General features: G+C 41.8%; 1 protein-coding gene and 2 long non-coding RNA genes across 7 annotated transcripts in view; 1 reads left to right on the top strand and 2 right to left on the bottom strand.

Annotated features, from left to right (window-relative positions):
* The window catches only part of trioa (trio Rho guanine nucleotide exchange factor a), a 73,140-nt gene extending 58,824 nt beyond the window's left edge, over positions 1-14,316 (top strand). For 2 of the 5 annotated variants that reach the window (XM_067611450.1, XM_067611448.1), the window contains 25 exons: positions 41-148; positions 573-766; positions 848-1,018; positions 3,806-3,901; positions 4,376-4,524; positions 4,628-4,694; positions 4,861-4,964; positions 5,048-5,117; positions 5,208-5,297; positions 5,409-5,501; positions 5,638-5,688; positions 5,772-5,849; positions 5,961-6,152; positions 6,560-6,740; positions 6,834-7,097; positions 7,192-7,700; positions 8,629-8,876; positions 8,993-9,128; positions 9,224-9,251; positions 9,401-9,563; positions 9,792-9,913; positions 10,028-10,106; positions 10,442-10,642; positions 10,773-10,911; positions 11,541-14,316. In XM_067611450.1, coding sequence (XP_067467551.1) covers positions 41-148; positions 573-766; positions 848-1,018; positions 3,806-3,901; positions 4,376-4,524; positions 4,628-4,694; positions 4,861-4,964; positions 5,048-5,117; positions 5,208-5,297; positions 5,409-5,501; positions 5,638-5,688; positions 5,772-5,849; positions 5,961-6,152; positions 6,560-6,740; positions 6,834-7,097; positions 7,192-7,700; positions 8,629-8,876; positions 8,993-9,128; positions 9,224-9,251; positions 9,401-9,563; positions 9,792-9,913; positions 10,028-10,106; positions 10,442-10,642; positions 10,773-10,911; positions 11,541-12,098 — 4,091 coding nt within the window. In that variant the 3' untranslated portion in view covers positions 12,099-14,316. Of the gene's footprint in view, positions 1-40; positions 149-572; positions 767-847; positions 1,019-3,805; positions 3,902-4,375; positions 4,525-4,627; positions 4,695-4,860; positions 4,965-5,047; positions 5,118-5,207; positions 5,298-5,408; positions 5,502-5,637; positions 5,689-5,771; positions 5,850-5,960; positions 6,153-6,559; positions 6,741-6,833; positions 7,098-7,191; positions 7,701-8,628; positions 8,877-8,989; positions 9,129-9,223; positions 9,252-9,400; positions 9,564-9,791; positions 9,914-10,027; positions 10,107-10,441; positions 10,643-10,772; positions 10,912-11,540 lie in introns of those variants that run through there. The other 3 variants (XM_067611449.1, XM_067611447.1, XM_067611451.1) reach the window with 2 other exon arrangements.
* On the bottom strand, positions 6,679-10,499 carry LOC137197925 (uncharacterized). Its single transcript, XR_010931536.1, has 4 exons — positions 10,410-10,499; positions 9,385-9,557; positions 8,591-8,686; positions 6,679-6,745 (listed from the first exon to the last, which is right to left on the bottom strand). It is a non-coding gene; the product is annotated as an uncharacterized lncRNA (long non-coding RNA).
* Positions 14,317-16,087: 1,771 nt separating the features above from the next.
* Positions 16,088-18,513, bottom strand: LOC137197927 (uncharacterized). Its single transcript, XR_010931537.1, has 2 exons — positions 17,755-18,513; positions 16,088-16,569 (listed from the first exon to the last, which is right to left on the bottom strand). It is a non-coding gene; the product is annotated as an uncharacterized lncRNA (long non-coding RNA).
* Between the last annotated feature and the right edge of the window lie 30 nt (positions 18,514-18,543).

Raw genomic sequence — 18,543 nt, 5'->3', positions numbered from 1 at the left:
AGAAGTCTTTTAAACCATAACATTCGTCTCTGTTTTACAGACACTCTGTCAGTTTGCAGCAATGACTCCATCATGCCAGGGTCGTCCGCAACGCTTCAGCCAGGTCATGGTATTGGCTCTCACACCTCACCAGGGCCAAAACGACCAGGTATGATCTACTTTGTCATGCTCTCTGTTGTGTCTGCTCTAAAATCCCATAAAAAATTCTCTCAACCACATCAACTCGAAATACTTTACATAATTACAGCGAGAAACAACAGCTTGGTCAACAAAATAGTCACTTTTGTAATTTTACATGCATAGTTTTCCACAGAAGTTAATCCTACTTGAGTAATACTGAAGTTAGGTGAAACTACCTCTTGAGTAGGGTGTTCTAGTACTCTTTATAATTAAAAAAAGATCCCATTAAGCCTGCAAGTACTGGCAGAACTGTACTCTGAAGTCTGTATGAAAAAGGCTCAGCTGTCAAACGCCATGCAAATAAAAGGCAGGTTAAAGTAAACTGTTATTCTACGGTGTGGTTTTAAATTTTAATCTGTACGGCATTAAAGTGATTTTGGTGTATTTTCTAGGTAACACCCTGCGGAAGTGGCTCACCAGCCCTGTACGCCGGCTCAGCAGCGGCAAGGCAGACGGCCACGTGAAGAAACTGGCTCACAAGCACAAGAAGAGCCGTGATGTGAGGAAGAGCGGGGAGATGACGATGGGATCCCAGAAAGACTCAGACGACAGTGCTGCCACTCCTCAGGACGAGACCGTGGAGGAGGTGGATACATGATACTTTTGCAGTACACAATACAGCTCTGTAAAGAATTACGACTGAACCTGAACTTCATGTGCGTTGCAGAGGGTTCGTAACGAGGGCCTGTCGAGCGGCACATTGTCCAAGTCCAGTTCTTCAGGCATGCAGAGCTGCGGGGAGGAGGAGGGCGAGGAGGGCGCCGACTCTGTACCTCTGCCTCCGCCTATGGCCATCCAGCAGCACAGCCTGCTGCAGCCAGACTCACAGGATGATAAGGTGAGGGGATGGAGGGCATCACAGCAGGGAAATAAGGAAGCGATCAGAGAAAAGGGATGGAGTGAACAAACAGGCAAAGATGATGAACAGGAGAAGCAGAGGAGACGCTGGAAGAAGGAGAGGTTATCATTTGGGGCAGGGACACAAAAACTGTACACAACTACACTATAAATCAGAATCAATTTTGCTTTAAACTTAATGATTTGTAGTAGTGACCCCCTTTGAGTTTGCATTTTCTGGTACTATAGGATTGCTTCACAGTTCTCTTTTTTTAAATTTTAGGTCTAATTACCACAAAGTTCTTGCACAGCAGGAAGTCTGTTGGTCCTTTTAAGTTTACATTTTAGTCTAGAAGGGGAACTGTGATCTACCATCAAGTTCAGAAGCTTTAGTGCACTTTTACTTTACTTTTTTTTTAATTTTACAGTGGAAATCAAGAATGAAATTGGACAATTTACTCTGCTGAATGGTACAGAAAATGTGCAAAAACTCTACAAGAGTGACAGCTTTAAAAGCTTTTATGTCTGAAAAGTACATAATCAGGTGAAATTGGTGCCAAAAACCAAATCTCACCTGTTACAATAAGAGTTAGAAGCAGAGACCCGGCCTGACAAGATATATTAAGATTCTTATGCAAGTTTCTTTCTTCTCATTGCAGTTATGATTTCTATTTCGTGCAGGTTACATTTTCGCTCATTTCACACTTTTCCCAAGAAGGACATTTCCTGACCAGTTTTTGAGTGACTCCCTAGTTTCTGTTATGCATAACATTTTATGGCATGTGGCATCATATTCTTCCCTCTCTTCTAAAGCAGTAGCCAATGAAAAGTTTCAGGCAGTCCAAGTCTCCTCCTTGACTAAAGCGGAGACCTCTCTGACACTAATTTCTGTTTCTCTTTTGTTTTGTTTCCTGGTTGTATCGTTTGCTGTTCACCATGCTGTAGCATTACCTTGATTTATGTCCTGTCTTTGCTTTGTCTCAGTTTCCATACCTCTCCATCTGAAATGCCCCGATCTTCCCCCTCTGTCTCTTCCCTCAGTCAATTCTTCAATTCTCTCTTTTTTCCGCTCTTGGTACTCTTCAGCTTTAAATGCTAATTTCTGAAGCGTTTTTTCTTTGATTTTTACTACAGATTATTAAAAGGAAGTAAAACTAGAATCTCTCCTTGGCTTTTTTAGACTTATACTTCTTCTATTTAAAGTGCACCTATCTGTCCCCCAAGAATTTACACTCTCTACACTTTTTTGTATTTTTCTTAACTCTTGAACATTCCTGTATTTCTTTAGTGCAATTTTCCTTCCATCTTTTTTTAGTTTCTCTTCTTTTGACTTATACTTTCTGCCCTATTTCTTCAACGCACAGCTGTAATGGACTGTCGCCTGGCAGATCAGGAAGAACATTAAAGGAAAAATGTAGATGTAGAGAGGAAGCATGTAGCTCTGAACTCTTAAGTTGAGGGCAATGGAAGTTTTTATGTCTGTGTTAGTAAAGATCAGAAGGCTGTAACGCCTCATTTGAGCCAAATTATACAAATTTTAAAGCAAATTTTGTAATGACTTGAGCCTGTTAGATTAACACAGGACCAAAGCCTTTTCCTGCATGCCTATGTATAATAAGTGGAGAGGAGGATGGTGGCTAAAGTGAGGTTTAAAAGAAAAAAGTAAGTCCTTAAAATAACCTGCGGCATCCCTGTATGATAATCTAAATATGACCTGACCCCACACTGAGGTGAAAATTTGAAAAGCCCCCCCCTTGTTCACGTCATCCCTGACCCCTACCCCTGCTCACCAACCCCTGCCCGCTCGTCCTCATCTCCCTTTTACCCTCTGTGCGTTTAACCTCATTACCCATGCGAGTAATTGGCATCTCTAAACGCTGGCGAGGCCAGAAGGGCACACAGCCTCACCCAGAAACCTAATTGGGGAAAGTCTTGAAGCACAGCACAGCAAGGGTGAGAGTCTCCTGAACTATATATATATATATACATACATATGCCTCTTTCATTCTCGCTCTGTTAGCATCCTTTCTTTATTTCAAAGGCTGTTCTTCATCACTTCAGAAAACAACAAAAACATCTTTCACTCAAACATCACATCTATTATTTATTTTTTTAACCTCCTCCCCATCACCATTTCTGACATTTCCCATTTTCCCCATTTTTTTCATTTCATTCACCCACTTCCGGCCTCATGTATTTACCTTTTTATTGACAGTTTCCAAAATTTCATATACTTCTCACTTTGTTTTAACCTTGAGACTTAAACCCAAACATTGGGGTTTCACTAGTGCAAAAACCTTTTTGGATATCTCTTCAGATTAAAACATTGAACATTTAACAAACATTTTCACAAAATCATTGCTCGCTCAAACAACTAAAATATAACCTTCACCTATAATAAAACTAATGCGAGAAAAAGCTCAACGAAAGCTAATCTTGCAATTTATCTTAACCAAAACCTTTTTAAAAAATGGTTCATAAGATAATATGAGGCAATTCATTTTGCCATCCCTTTATGGACTGTTGTAAGTTGGAGTACTACGATTAAAGTACATTTAATTTCACATCATTTATGGGTTCAATGAGCCTGTAAGTTTTCATATAAAAACAAAAAAGTAGTTATTTTAGGTGTTAGAGATGAGGAAGCTTTAAAGAAAAAGTGAAAGTATGAAGACAGTGGAAAAGTTGTATTCACACCAGCTGAAGAGCAGAATTAGATGTTGGGTTCGACTGTAGGGTTTTTATGCTTGTATTTTTTCCTCCATCTTATATCTTCATTTTTGTGCAGACCTCTTCTCGTCTGTCGGTCCGTCCGTCCAGTTCAGAGACGCCCAGTGCCGCTGAGTTGGTGAGCGCCATCGAGGAACTGGTCAAAAGCAAGATGGTAGGAAAATAAAGAAGAAAACAAGAACATACTAACCATGATGTTCTGTAACCCAGCCGACAGAGCTATTTTCAACTGTAATACTGAGCTGTATTCTGTCAATGAGTTTGAATTTGTCTTCAAAGGCCTTGATTACAGTTAAATTAAAAAGATACTCCTTGAAACTGGCAAAGGAAAGTGACCAGAGTGAGTTTTTTCATTCTCACTGGGATTAACAAACTTCTAAGAACTGATGACTTCTATTTGAACAAAACCTGTCTGGTTCCATGTAGATAATGGTATCAGCTAAAGTTGTGAATTTATATTGAATATAATGTCTCTTAATACTGTATATCACCAACATGAAGTAGCTTGATCAAATGCCAAAGCAAGCAATTTAATTTAAAACATAGTTAAACCTTTAACCTTTTTTGCACCATGTTTCACACACATTTGTTCACCGCCTGTTTCTTGTTCTTCTTTTCCATGTTGCAGGCCCTGGAGGACCGACCCAGCTCGCTGTCAGTAGAACAAGGAGACAGCAGCTCTCCCTCCTTCAACCCCTCTGACAACTCCCTCCTCTCCTCCTCATCCCCTATTGAAGAGATGGACGAACGCAGGACCAGCATCCTCAAGAAGAGACAGTACGTCCACCTCCTTCATCTCCATCAGACACATACACTGGTTTGTTTGGACGTAGCTGTCCCTTGAATTTTAGTCACATGTCTGATTTTTGTTTTGCTGTAGTTACATTCTGCTGGAGTTGGTGGAGACGGAGAGAGATTATGTGAGAGACCTGGGCCTGGTGGTGGAGGTGAGTTGATGCTTTATCAGCAGCAGTTTGATTTTCAATAAGTCAAGCAGACTGTTTTTCCTAATAGGACTGTATCACTTTTCACCCTTACTGGCATCTTAAAGTCATAGAAAGTACTTCCTGTCGTAAATTTGTGTTAACAATGTGTTTGTGTGTCGATCTTCAGGGCTACATGAGCAGGATGAAGGAGGAGGGCGTCCCTGATGATATGAAGGGGAAAGACAAAATCGTGTTTGGCAACATCCACCAAATCTTCGACTGGCACAAAGAGTATGTGACACACATGTAGAAAATCCAGAGCTTTCTTAGGTCAGATTCACTGGCTCACTTCCTCTTGTCTCTCTTTTGCTCAGTTTCTTCCTCGGGGAGTTGGAGAAATGTTTGGAGGACCCTGACAGACTGGGACCACTCTTTCTCAAACAGGTTTTGTCCTTGATGGATTCCAGCTTAGTTTTTTTTACATTTGTATACATTTGATCATCTTGTAATTGTGTGTGTGCGTTTTGTGTCCAGGAACGGAGACTAAACATGTACGTGGTGTACTGTCAAAACAAGCCCAAGTCAGAGCACATTGTCTCAGAGTACATCGACACCTACTTTGAGGTATGGGCCTGTTATTTAAGAGAATCAAACATTATGAGACACACAGCTGTTCCTGAAAGCCTCCTTAAAACTATCAGCCTTTCCAGTGACCTCTGACCTTTGACTCTATAGGACCTGAAGCAGCGGCTCAACCACAGACTGCAGATCACAGACTTGCTCATCAAGCCTGTCCAAAGGATCATGAAGTATCAGCTGCTGCTGAAGGTTGGTTTGTTATAATACAGCAGGGGGTGCCAGAGCTCCAGCTACTGTTTATTTATATACACCTCCCTTGTGATCTGAACATCTGAAACTGTTGAGTTAATACTGTCTTATGCAGTGGTTTTTTTTTCTGTTTTAGGATTTCCTGAAACACTCTAAAAAGGCTGGGCTGGAGTCTATGGAGTTGGAGGTAAGACGAGAGATACGGCTCAAAATCAAGCCAATCATGTTCAACAATCCCATTAACCCTTTGATCATTTGTGACCCTCACAGAAAGCGGTGGAGGTCATGTGCATCGTGCCAAAAAGGTGCAATGATATGATGAATGTCGGCCGACTTCAGGGATTTGATGTAAGAAATTATAATAATGAATAAAAGTAACGATTCATTTGACACCTTGTCCTGTTAATTCAAACTTTACCTCTTATCATCTCCCATCTTCTTGTTCATCTTCCTCTCTAGGGGAAGATCGTGGCTCAGGGCCGCCTGTTGCTGCAGGATACATTCATGGTGTGTGACCCAGAGGGCAGTATGCTTGGCCGGATGAAGGAGAGGAGAGTCTTCCTCTTTGAGCAGCTGCTCATCTTCAGTGAGCCCCTCGACAAGAAGAAAGGGTTCTCCCTGCCTGGCTTCCTCTACAAAAACAGCATCAAGGTGAGACTAGAGTGTGTGGTAGTAATCCATTCACTTGATGTACGTGTATAGACCACCGAGCTGTCAGGTAAAGGCTCACAGCTCCATCGTGTGGACAAACTTCAGCCTACTAAAAGAGACTCAACTTGTCAGTTACAAACTTTATATCTCGAAGTTAGCAGTCACAAAAACTAGTAAAAAAATATCTATGTAAATATTCTTCCAAAGGTTTATAAACTCATCTGGTTGGATAATCTAAAACTCACATTTTATTTGGGGTTTTTTTTTATCTTGAAGATCTGGTTTATCAGACATGCATTTATTTTCTAGGTAGTGAACTTTTAGGTTTTAAAATTGATATTATGGAGATGTAAGCATTTGAGGAAAGAAAATAGAAAATGCAAACCCCTCCCTCTCTTGTGTCTCAGATAAGCTGTTTGGGTCTGGAGGAGAACGTGGAAGGCGATCCCTGTAAGTTCACTCTCACTTCTCGGTCAACGAACGGCACCATAGAGTCCTTTGTGCTTCACTCCTCCCACCCAGGGGTGCGTGAGGTCTGGACCCTTCAGATCAGCCAGATACTGGAGAGCCAACGCAACTTCCTCAACGGTAGGCTTACACACACACACAACAGAGGACATGTTTTACAGAAGGAACACTTTGCCACATGACCACTCTCACTCTTCCTCTTCCTTATCGCAGCTCTGACCTCACCAATCGAGTATCAGAGGAACCACGTGGGGGCGAGCGGTGGGTCCTGTGTGCCCAGCATGGGAGCTCCAGTTGGAGGCAGCAGTGGGTCTAGTGTTCCCCCTGGTGTCGGTGGAAGCACCCAGGGTAGCGCCATCCCTACAGGGCCCCAGGGTGGCTCCCGTCGACCATCCAGGATCCCCCAGCCTTCCCGTCTGCCCCAGCCCCTTCGCCACCACCCCGGGGCCGACCCCGACGGCCCCAACAAGATGTCAGGTATGAAATGTCTGTTTTTGTGTGTGAACCATGTGCTCTTTTGGCAAAATGAAAGATGTGACTGAGGTGTGAGTTTTGCTCGCTTGTGATCCAGGTTCGTCCCCTCGTCCTGTCCCTCCTCCCCTGCTCCCTCCAGGGGGTAGCCCGCAGGGCAAGCGCCCCATCCAGACCCCAGAGGACCAGGCACAGACCCCTGCCAGCGCTGTAGCCCCTATTCCCCGCGCCACAGTCGGGCCTCTGCCCTCCACACCCACATCCAAACCACGGCCTGGAGCCGTGTCCCCTATGGCGCCCCCCCTGGCCACTCCCGCTTTTGGCAAGGATGTCCTCCCTCCTCCCCCTCCCAGCCCTGGCCAGAAGTCGGGGTCTGGATTCTGGAGCTCAATGCCGGGCTCTCCAGCCAGCCGGCCTGGCTCATTCACCTTCCCAGGGGAAGCAGGAGAGGCTCCAGTCCGTCAGAACTCAAACCAGATCCAGACTGGCTCTGGATCTGGGAGCCAAAGCCAAACCCACAGACACTCCACGCACAGCAAGGAGGCTGACCGCATGAGTACGTGCTCATCGGCCAGCGAGCAGTCCATCCAGTCCACCCAGAGTAACGGGGTAAGACTATTACCTGCTGCCCTGTGCTGCTCCGACTAACACCGAGGCAGAGGAGGCCTGGTCTGTCCTGTCTGTCTCGTGTCCTGCTGCAGCCAGCACTACTAATCTGTCCACTACTATGCATCTCTGACAGCTTTCACTGCTCTTCAACATCATCTTCTCTAGCTTAGACAATTTCTCTGAAGACACTTAAGTCTCTGGCAACAGTTTCAACTGTTTGCCAACATGTTTTCCGGTTCTAAACTTTTCTAGTGGAGCTTTTTCAACTCTTCCGTGATTCGCTATCGAGGCTGTCTCTTGATTTCTTAACTCTAACAAAGCTTATACTAACACCTGACTTGCTCTTGGCCGTCCTTCACCTCCTGCTGTCTTCATGGTGTGGTGCTGAAATTTACTTTTCCTGCAACTAACCTCCGACGTTTGTAGTTTGCCTACAAACGAACTTGACAGATCCTCTCATTCAACCTAACGTTCCTCCTCTCGTCTTTCCCTGGAGAGCAAAGACGAGTGAAATGGAAATCATCTTATACCTGCCTTTCTTCATCCAGTTCTGTTTTTTTTTCCTCAAGAGGAAAATAATGAATCCTGTTTTTTAGTCTCTTACACTTCACTCTAATCCTTTCTGAAGACTGTATCAAGTGGACAGTAAACAATCATCTATTCCCAGTGTTTATCCTCTAGGTTCTTCTCTACTGCTTTGACCTTTTCTGTCACTTTTCTCGCTTTTTCCTCATCAAAAGTAGTAGATTCATATTTTTCTAAGGATATATGATCACAGTGGCAACTTAAAATCAGTTTGATATGAAAGTTGATTTCTTGCCAAAGTGAAGTCATAATTTTTAAGATTTTACATTTTCCTGCAATGAACCATAGTTCAACTTTGTACTTACCGTTATCTGCATGACCTTCCTTCTTCCCTTTGGCACAGAGTGAAAGTAGCAGCAGCAGTAGCGTATCCACCATGTTGGTGACCCAGGACTACCTGGCTGTGAAGGAGGATGAGATCAGCGTCATTCAGGGCGAGGTGGTCCAGATCTTGGCCAGCAACCAGCAAAACATGTTCCTGGTGTTCAGGGCAGCTACGGAGCAGGGCCCCGCCGCCGAGGGCTGGATCCCCGGATTTGTGCTCGGACACACCTCGGCCATCGTCCCTGATTGCCCCGAGGGATCCATCAAGTAAGAGCTCTGGAAATAGTTCATGAATAATTAATTTTATTGTTTTATTCAGATATTTTTCATGAATTATCTGCCAAACTGTTTGATTTACTTGAGCCATTTTTTTGTCCCAGTAGGAAGTCTTCCTGGCATACAACCCTGCGCATCCGTAAGAAGTCTGAGAAAAAGGAGAAGGAGGCCAAGAAAGAGACCAAGCTGGAAAACGGTTACAGGAAGTCCAGAGATGGCCTGGCCAATAAAGTTTCTGTAAAGGTGAGTTTGTCAGAACACATCAGGAAACTCTGGAGCTGCTATTAGGTCATAGTTTTGCAACTTATCATCCAATGTTCTTTTCTCTTTCTTTGCAGCTTCTAAATCCAAACTACATCTATGATGGTAAGTGTCACTTTGCATTATAGTGTTTGTTTGCAGATTAACAATACTGTGACAAAAGCATTTCCATACCATTTACCATTAATGTTTACTAGTTATTGTTGAATTTTGAAGGTGTCAGTTAAGATCATCTCACCTTTGCTTCCCTTTAGTTCCTCCAGAGTTCCTTGTCCCTCTGAGTGACGTGACATGTGACAACGGAGAGAGCGTAACCCTCAGGTGTAAGGTCTGTGGTCGACCCCGGGCCACAGTCACCTGGAAGGGACCCAACCAGAGCAACCTCACAAACAACGGACACTTCAGCATCGCCTACAGGTAAGAGAACAGAGTCACATTATCACTGCACTAATGTAACTTTGTAGGAGTTACAAAAAAAACAAAACAATTGTCTACATGAAAATGTCTTCTAGAACTGTGAAATATTCAAAAATCGCCAACACTGTTTACTCTGCCTGGAGACTGAGCTGCGTTTTTGGTATCTTGAAAGTCTTTAAAAATGATCAGAGCAGATGTAAACACACGATCCTTGTATGTGTGTTTCAGTGATATGGGTGAAGCAACCCTGCGGATCATCGGCGCAGCGCCTGACGATGATGGCGTTTACACTTGTGTAGCCACCAACGAGCTGGGCAGCGTTACGTCATCAGCTAGCCTCAGAGTGTTGGGTGAGAGCACAAATAATAAACAGATTATTACAGTGTCACTTCTGGCACAGAGCTTAACTGATAATACTGGTACTAAGTGTGACATTAATTGTAATTGTCTGTGCTGTTTCTCAGCTGTGTCCACTGATGGCATCAGAGTGAGCTGGAAGGACAACTTTGAGTCTCACTACACTGAGGTGGTTGAACTGGGCAGGTAAAACAATCTCAATAGTATCTCCATGTTTAGACCAGTATAAATGTTTTTCTTTGCTACTCCTCCAATATTGGCTTTTTGTTAAAAAAAAAAAAAAAAAAAAAGAACATCTGACATTCAGTGTTTTCTTCCCAATGTCACTGAAATAAGTTAATTTGACTTGCTAAATGTAAAAAAAAAAAAAAAAGACAACACAGATTGTTTATGGGGAGTTACATGAATTGAATATAAATGACCAAAAACTCACATTATGAAAGTTTTAATGATCTAACAACAACAACTTTGAGAAGGACACCAACTGACCTCTGAATGTCTGTCCTCTCTCTTCTCACCAGGGGTCGTTTCTCTGTTGTCAAGCGTTGTGACCACCGGGGCACCAAACGTTCGGTGGCGGTCAAACAGGTGAACAAGAAGCTGATGAGAAGGGACCGGGTGACTCAGGAACTCAATCTGCTCCAGAGGCTCCAACACCCCCACATAGTCAGCCTGTTAGACACGTATGAAACCTCCAGCAGCTACGCTCTGGTCCTGGAGATGTGAGTACAGGGCTGAAAAAAAACATTCACATGAATAGTTTGGGCACACACACACACACACACACACACACACACACACACATATAAGATATGATAAGCCTTCCCTGAGATGTTTTACTTTGTATGTCAGGGCTGACCAAGGCCGTCTGCTGGACTACATTGTGAGCTGGGGGAATCTGACGGAGGAGAAAGTGGCCTGCTACCTACGGGACGTTTTAGAAGCTTTACATTACCTGCACAACTCCAGGATAGTACACCTGGACATTAAAGTAAGTAGTTTCACCTTAATGTTTCCACGATGTTTCATTGCTACACTTGATATTACATGTAGCAGCCCAGGAAAACATTACATAACTGAGCAGGGTGTGAAAAATTGAGCCTTACAGTTTTCTGTACACAAGAACACATGAAAAAGTGGGAAAAAAATCAACATCACACACTGCAGAGTTATCATGTGTTTTGCCTTCAGACTGGCAAAAATACTAAATCTTATGCTGCTCTGTAAATAACAACGTACATGAAGGAGGATTTGTCTCTTTCCATACTTTATGCTTGTTTTTCCCTCTTTCACTGCCTTTAGCTACTAACAGTATCTGTTCAGTCACTGATCTGCTCCTAGTGCAGGAGTACAATTAAACATACACAGATTCAAGCCACAAAACGTTTCAAAATGTTGTTATAGACTAATTCGATGTCAATGGTCTTCCCCTGTACACAGTAAAGTTCCTGTCATGACCGTTCTTTTCCAAACGCCTACAAAACTAAAAACTGACCTTTTCTCCAGAATCTAGTGTATCTGCAGCCTCGGACAGATCTACTTGCAATGTTGGACTGACTGAATGAATAAGAAAAGTGTCACGTAAACAAGACTAATAGTGGTTCTGTATTCTCTTCTCAGCCTGAGAACCTGCTGGTGAGCCACAGCTCCAACGGACAGCCAACAGTCAAACTTACAGACTTTGGCGATGCTGTCCAGCTCAACAGTGCCCACTACATCCACCCTGTGCTGGGCAGCCCTGAGTTCGCCTCCCCAGAGTTGGTCCTGGCAGAGCCGGTGTTACTGACCTCTGACCTGTGGAGCCTGGGCGTGGTGACCTACGTGCTGCTGAGCGGTGCCTCCCCCTTCCTCGACGAGAGCGCCGAGGAGACCTGCCTGAACATCTGCCGGCTGGACTTCAGCTTCCCCAAGGATTACTTCCAGGGCGTCAGCCAGGCAGCCCGAGACTTCGTGTGCCTGCTTCTGAGGACCGACCCTAGCAGGAGGCCTCCGGCCGGGCTCTGCCTTCAGGAGCCGTGGCTACAGGCCGGCATGGCTGACGGCCGGGCCAGAGCAGAGTGCTGCTTAGACACCTCCCGCCTCATCTCCTTCATAGACAGGAGGAAACATCAGACTGACGCCCGGCCCATCGGAGGAGTCAGGAGCTTCATCCAAAGTCGCCTGCAGCCCCGAGTTTGAAGCCTGAGAGGAGATTCACAACTCTCGGCCTCTACTGCGTCGCCAACCCGACCAGGAAAACTTGGGAATATTTCTGTTGGTTGTGCAGTGCTGAGGCTGTGAGGGCTGCAGGCTCCTCTGGAACTGAGCTGCTTGATGGTCTAGATGTAAAAGGAAGGAGAAATAATGAACGCTGATCTCATCCTCTTTCACAGAATGTTGATTTACAAAAGTCCTGTAGTCCTTTCACCAATTACATTGAGACCCTCTGAGGTCTTCAGCCAATCAGAGCCCCAGAGAACAGAGTTCTCGCCAATCAAGTAAATTAATGGATGCCCTTGTCTACTGCTGCTTGCTGGTTTCCACTCAAAACAGATTTTGTAGTTAAGTAAACAAAAATCTAAAAAAAAAAAAAAAAAAAAAAAAGTTATTTATTTTCCTTTGCAAGAGTTCAAGCCGATCAGAAGAGCCAGTTGATCGAGCGTTGACGCCACTGCACAGACGCAGAGCTTTCAGGAGAAAGTGATGCCAACAAAGCTCGTGATAGCGCTGAGAGCAAACTCCCCTCCCCTCTCGTGGCTAGAGAGGGACAGAGACATTGTGTGTTTTTGCTCTTTTACACTAAACTGTAACTCAAACACTTTTGAGAAGCTCCCCTTTCTTATAGAAACAATGTATAGAAAGGAAAAGTACTGTCTCTACGTTTCAAAGAAAATAGAACAAGTTGTAGAAAAACGCTCATCAGTTGAAAGTTGCTGTGCTACTTTGGACTCTGTAGACACCCCGATCCTGGAGACAGTGACTGAGCTTCTTGACTTTATTGAGACATTTATACGTGCGATCAGAGCTTTTTGATGGCTGCGCTTACATAAAACGTACCTAATCTAAGATACCATGATGACCATGTCGCAAGTAACAATGCTGCACTGTCCAATCTGAGAAGAAAACAATAGACATTCATCGTTTGCTTTTCCTAGAACAAAACTTGTGTTGCGCAGATATGAGATGTTTAAGCCTTACCTTGTATATAGACTTCAACTGCCTTCTTTCCCCTCACATTCACAGCGGACTCCTGCGTTTGGACGGCAGGAACGAGCGACTGTCGGAGCCTCAGTGGCAGCAGCGATTTTGCCAGTAAGGTGGGAGTGAATGTGGAGGCAGAGGAAGACAAATTTACTGTAAATGCACTCATTGTATGTTATGTTTGATTATCATGTGCAATGTTGCGGCTTTAACATTTTATGCAACTATTTATGAAGACATCTGTTGTATCTGTAATAAATCTAGAGAAAAGCATGTACTTGGTACTGCAAGCACTGCTGGTAGTTTGTGTTTATTTGATCTTTTTGAGTGTTCTGACTTCCAGGCCAGCGTTACAGGTCACAATCTACAATCATCAAATATTATTTAACACTTTTTGTACAGTAAGCCTACGTAGTATTGGTACACCAAAGTTAATCTAGCTTTATAGTACTTAATTAAAAAAAAAATGTTTTATTGTGATTATGTTTCACTTGAGTTAGATATACTATGGCCATGTGAAATCATTGTTTACACTAGTTAAAAACACTACGTTGAAAGAATACGGTTGGGTTATTTTATGTCCTATACCCTTTATTAAAAGGGCAGGAGATTAAAGCGATAAATTCCTCTTGTAATTCACAAAGAATGGAGCATTGCAGTTTAATATGAGGAGTTGAGTTGGAGGGTTTTCATACATCATTTGTTAAATGGTGTTTAACTTTATGTACAGACACTTATTGCCAAAATATGTCTTTCATAAATTCCTGTTCATTAGAAACAACTTCCCCAAAAAACAGAAACTAACCAACTAGTGATGTTTTATTTGATTAGAACAAGAGTTTAACCACCATAAACTACAAATTAATCCGTTATGGGGTTAGGATGTATCATGTTCACACTTACTCTACCACGAACAGAAAACAGTCCTCTGTTACCTTTTTATTTATTTTAAAAGGTTTGCAAAGGCCGTTAAAAACAAGGAGACTTGAACTGGATACCTCAGTTTAGGTTTTGTTTTTGTTTTTTGTTGTTTGTCTTTTTTTTTTTTTTGTCATGTGTTTCCAGTTTTATTTGTTTCATAATTTACATGTTTGCTGTTTGTTTGTTTGTTTTTTATCTTTGCATGTATATTTCTTTGTACAGATCATACACATTTTCTCTTGTAAATATTCTCATTTTGCCATCAGTTATTTGAAAATTAAACATTATGAACACATGTACCTGGTTTGAGATTATGTTTTTTTTTTTTTTAAGTCTTGTTTTTATTATTTATTTTGTGTTTTATTATTTGAACATTTGACATTAATTTTAAGGAAAGCTAAAATGTAAAATTAGCATAAACGTTAAATTGAGTTTTGATAAAGGTAGATGAAGCTGTTTCCCCTTTCAAAGTTTCATTACTGTGGAAGAAATTTTGCTGAGAAACAGAGATAATTGTCAGTGATGCAACTGATGAATTTTGGCCACTTTGTGGGACTTGGTTTCAGTTTTATGTGCCATGTAGGACGAGAGCCTGCCTTAACTAGACAGTCTGACTTCATCACGATGAATCAGCTGATCTGAAGTGATGTGTGGATTAGACTGAAGCCAATATTAACATTAATATTTGAGTGCAGCATTTTACAGTTGAAATAAACTTGTCGGTGCCCTCTGATGGACAAACTCTGCAATGCAAACACTGTCTGAGCCTCAAACATACTGTATGTTTGGTATTTCAGTACAACTTTGTAGTACCTATCAGCTGATTCATATGCTGACATTGACATATTGGCAATAAGCTAATACCAGCCGATATATCAGCCCTACGTCATTAATCAACATCAACGGCATTTTACTCCCTACAGCATCTCTACAACAGCCAACATGGTTAATTGTTTGGAATCTATGTGCGACTGTATCTTTAGATTATGTAACTTTTAATATATTCACCTCACACAGTTAACTAGTGCACTTTATCTGATGTTTTTTCACCAAAATTGATTTTTTTATATTAAGAAAAACATCTTACATGTACATAACACACAAAAGGGTACACATAATAAAAAAAACAATACAATTTTTAATGCTTTAGTTTGAAGTTTTAATTTTAACAGTACAAGCTGTTACAGTATTCATTTTTGTTTTAGAGAGTGTTGAATTGTTTGAACTCTGCTGAAGCCAGTAAATCATGGTTTCTTACCTGTACATTTATGGATATGGAATCTGACCATTATAATAATAAGATTTATCATGTACACATAAGTGTTTTTTGTGTATTACTTTCCAGGAGACCAAACAATACATTCTTCCAAAATAATTAAAACTCATCAATATTTTCAGTAATGGAAGCACAAAGGTTTGTGGACATCCATAACTTGACTGATTTCACTGTTGATCAGTTAGTTAACCTGCAGTGTTTGACACAGACCCTCCTCAGGTCTTCATGGCTGAACTCCCTCAGTCAGATGTGCGCTGTACTGTCTCAGTTAATCCTGAAACTAGCTGATCACAGATCTGTCAGTATCTGCTGGCAGATACATAACAAGAAATTGCAGAATGGAAACAAGAAAGATAAGATTGAGGTCATTGTGAAACAGTGTTTGCATTAGTGGTCTGTCCGACAGAAAGCACAAGTTTATTTTACTGTGAAATGTCTCGCTCAGGGTGACAAATCAAAGGAAAAACATGAAGTGTGTCAGTCAGGTGTTGTTCCACCACGAGCTGCTCAACAGCTTCATCGTTCCTTGTTACAGATTCTACAATCTCTGAACTACTGAAGAGATGAACAACTTTCTTGCAAAAGATGTTCTTCTAACACGCTGTCTTGTAAAATCTCCCATAAGTGTTCAGTTGGGTCAAACTACTTAAAACTATCCATTAACCCCTCATTTCCTGTATAGAAGCATCATTATGTTTCTCCACTCATTTATTTAGGTCCTTTCAATTTTCATCTGTTTGTATCTTGGTCCATTTACTTTAATAATCAAAGTTAATGCATCCTTATCAAGTTTTTACAAAATCATTATTAGATTGTTTTAACTCTCAAATACAGATGCTGACATCAGCCTCAAATATCCAGTATTGGTCGGCTTCTGTGACAGGAGGAGTTAATCAGCCTAAGTGTTAAGTGTTAAGTGTTGCAATTACTTTTTAAATTCAGCGTTCAAAAAAGATCAGAAGCTTTCTAGCATCGAGTGTTTTGGTTCTGGGTCAAAAATCGGGTCTGCAGTGCCCTCAAGTGGCTCTTTGCTCACAGTGGGAAGAGATGCTGCTCTCTATTATATGTGCATAACAGGGACTTTTTCTGATTTATGTTTCATCTTCTAAAAAGGTCCACTTCTAAAATTTTTCTTACCTCAACATGTTGGACTCAGAGGGGTTTCTGGCATTCCTCGTCCTTTTGAGGTCGGGTTTGTTTTCCATTTGAAGTAACTATCGTGTGTCTCAGTCAGTGTTGACAGGTCGATGACTGATTGGATTACTCGTGTTTCTGTGCAGGTAAAAAGACACAAACATAAATTGACCCAAACAGTGACAGTAGTTCTCATGCAGCCACAGTCTCCTCCCTCAGTCTGTCATCCTCAGACAGTTCAATCATCAGTGTGATTCAGCTTCTCACCACTGTTTCAGCTCACAGTGATGCGCAAACTGCATCTCACCACAGATTTCACAAGTCAAATTTCTTTTAACACTCTAAAATGTCAAATGATGGCTCTATAATGCTGATTTATCTTATCGGGGTAATATGTTTATAAGGTGACTAGACTGTAGAGTGAATGTCATCAGTAAAGTGAGAGGTTTATGGTATTTGATATTACAGCTTTCACAATTTAGATTTTACATTAAAATGTTCCCACAAGACTCCTTTCTGTCAAAATGTAACTGTGCTCACATATTATTTTGTTCAGCTCAACCTGTCACAGCTCAGTTTAAGAGCTTCCAATTCTACCTTTTGAGCAACAGTCATCTGAGTGAGGGCTGTCACTGAGTTTCTCAGAAATTTCTTTCACAGGATTTTCCAGCTCATGGTTGTTTGTGGTTCTCCTCAGAAAGTGGGACTTGTAAGTGTGTCAGGGTGACACTGATGAGAACAGATGTTTGCTTTGTTTTGGGGGGTTTTTTTCAGCTGCTTAATTGCACCGTGACACATGAGGAGAATGAAGCAGATCTTCCCTTTGGCCAAAGCACAAAGTCTTTTCTCAAGTTTGATGACAAGTGTAAATAGTCTTTGTACTGGAACAGGGGCCCACTGACAGATTCTAACCCCTGCGGCCCCTTTAGATGTTTATCAGCCTGTGCAATCAACTCAAAGAAGACTTTCATATTACTAGATTAAATTTGATATTCAATATATATTTTTACATATATGACAATAAGCTAATAAAGAGAATAGCAATGTAATGCATTCATAAATCCAATATACACTTAATTAATTAGGTTCTCCATTAGCTTCATCATCAGAGAGGCTGTTCTTGCTGGGGTCTAACCACACACCAGACTAACAGACAGCAGAAAATCACAAAATTAACCAAGAGACCAGATTTGCATCTTCCTCAAAAAAACACTTCAGCTCAGCACAGGCTGCCAAAACAATTAACACCGCCACAAAAACATGAGCAGGTGGTAAAAAGCAGCAGTTTGACAGCAGAAACTAACACAAGCAGCAATTATTTACCTCGCTGAAGTGAAGCTGTGTCAAGAATTTATTTTTTCAAGGAGAAACTCGCTTTTGTCCCGTAGCTAAGGACCAGGCTCGAAACAGAAGCTAAAACTGTGCTAAAGCAACATAACGACGCTGCTTGTTGTCCAACTTTCCTCACAAATGCGACGTGTGCAGCAGCAGCGTTAATTACTGCAGGTGCGAAGTGAGTGCAGCAGTTTAAATAAGCCGCCATGTTCAGGGTGAGATGGAGAATAATGTTACGTCAAGTGTGTGTCTGCTTGAACAAGCTCGCAGGTTTAGCTTTGTTATAAACAATATCTATAATAGATACAAACCCATATACAGCGGGCCCCTGTTTGTGTCATTTTTGGTATAACAAAAATGTATTTAGGAATATAAACCATTTACATTTTGACACAAGACAGGTAATAATGCAGGACCCATCTTGAAACACTGTTTTAATATGCCACAGTAAGAAAAGCACAGGTGTAAATAACTCAAGTTTCACAATTTTTGAAGTCAGTCTTAAAACAACAGTCAAATGAACACTGAAACATGTTTCTCTTGTTGTAATCATTCATACTGACCATACTGGGGGACAAAATCCACAATCCTTACTCTGCAAAAATGTATTTAAACCTTGATTTGAAGCTACTGAGAGGTTTCAGCCATCCAAATTAGTCAAATCAAGTCGATATCTTTCAAAGTTCCAGTCTCTTTAGTGCCAAATTCCCTTTTTGTTAGACTCCATTCACTGCAGCTCAACTGGAAAACACTGAAAAGTTACTTGTTTTTACTAAA

Source organism: Thunnus thynnus, chromosome 15 (genome assembly GCF_963924715.1).
Source record: "Thunnus thynnus chromosome 15, fThuThy2.1, whole genome shotgun sequence".
Classification (NCBI taxonomy): Eukaryota; Metazoa; Chordata; class Actinopteri; order Scombriformes; family Scombridae; genus Thunnus; species Thunnus thynnus.
Note: the sequence above shows the minus strand (reverse complement) of the source record. Positions and strands in the feature narration are given on the sequence as shown.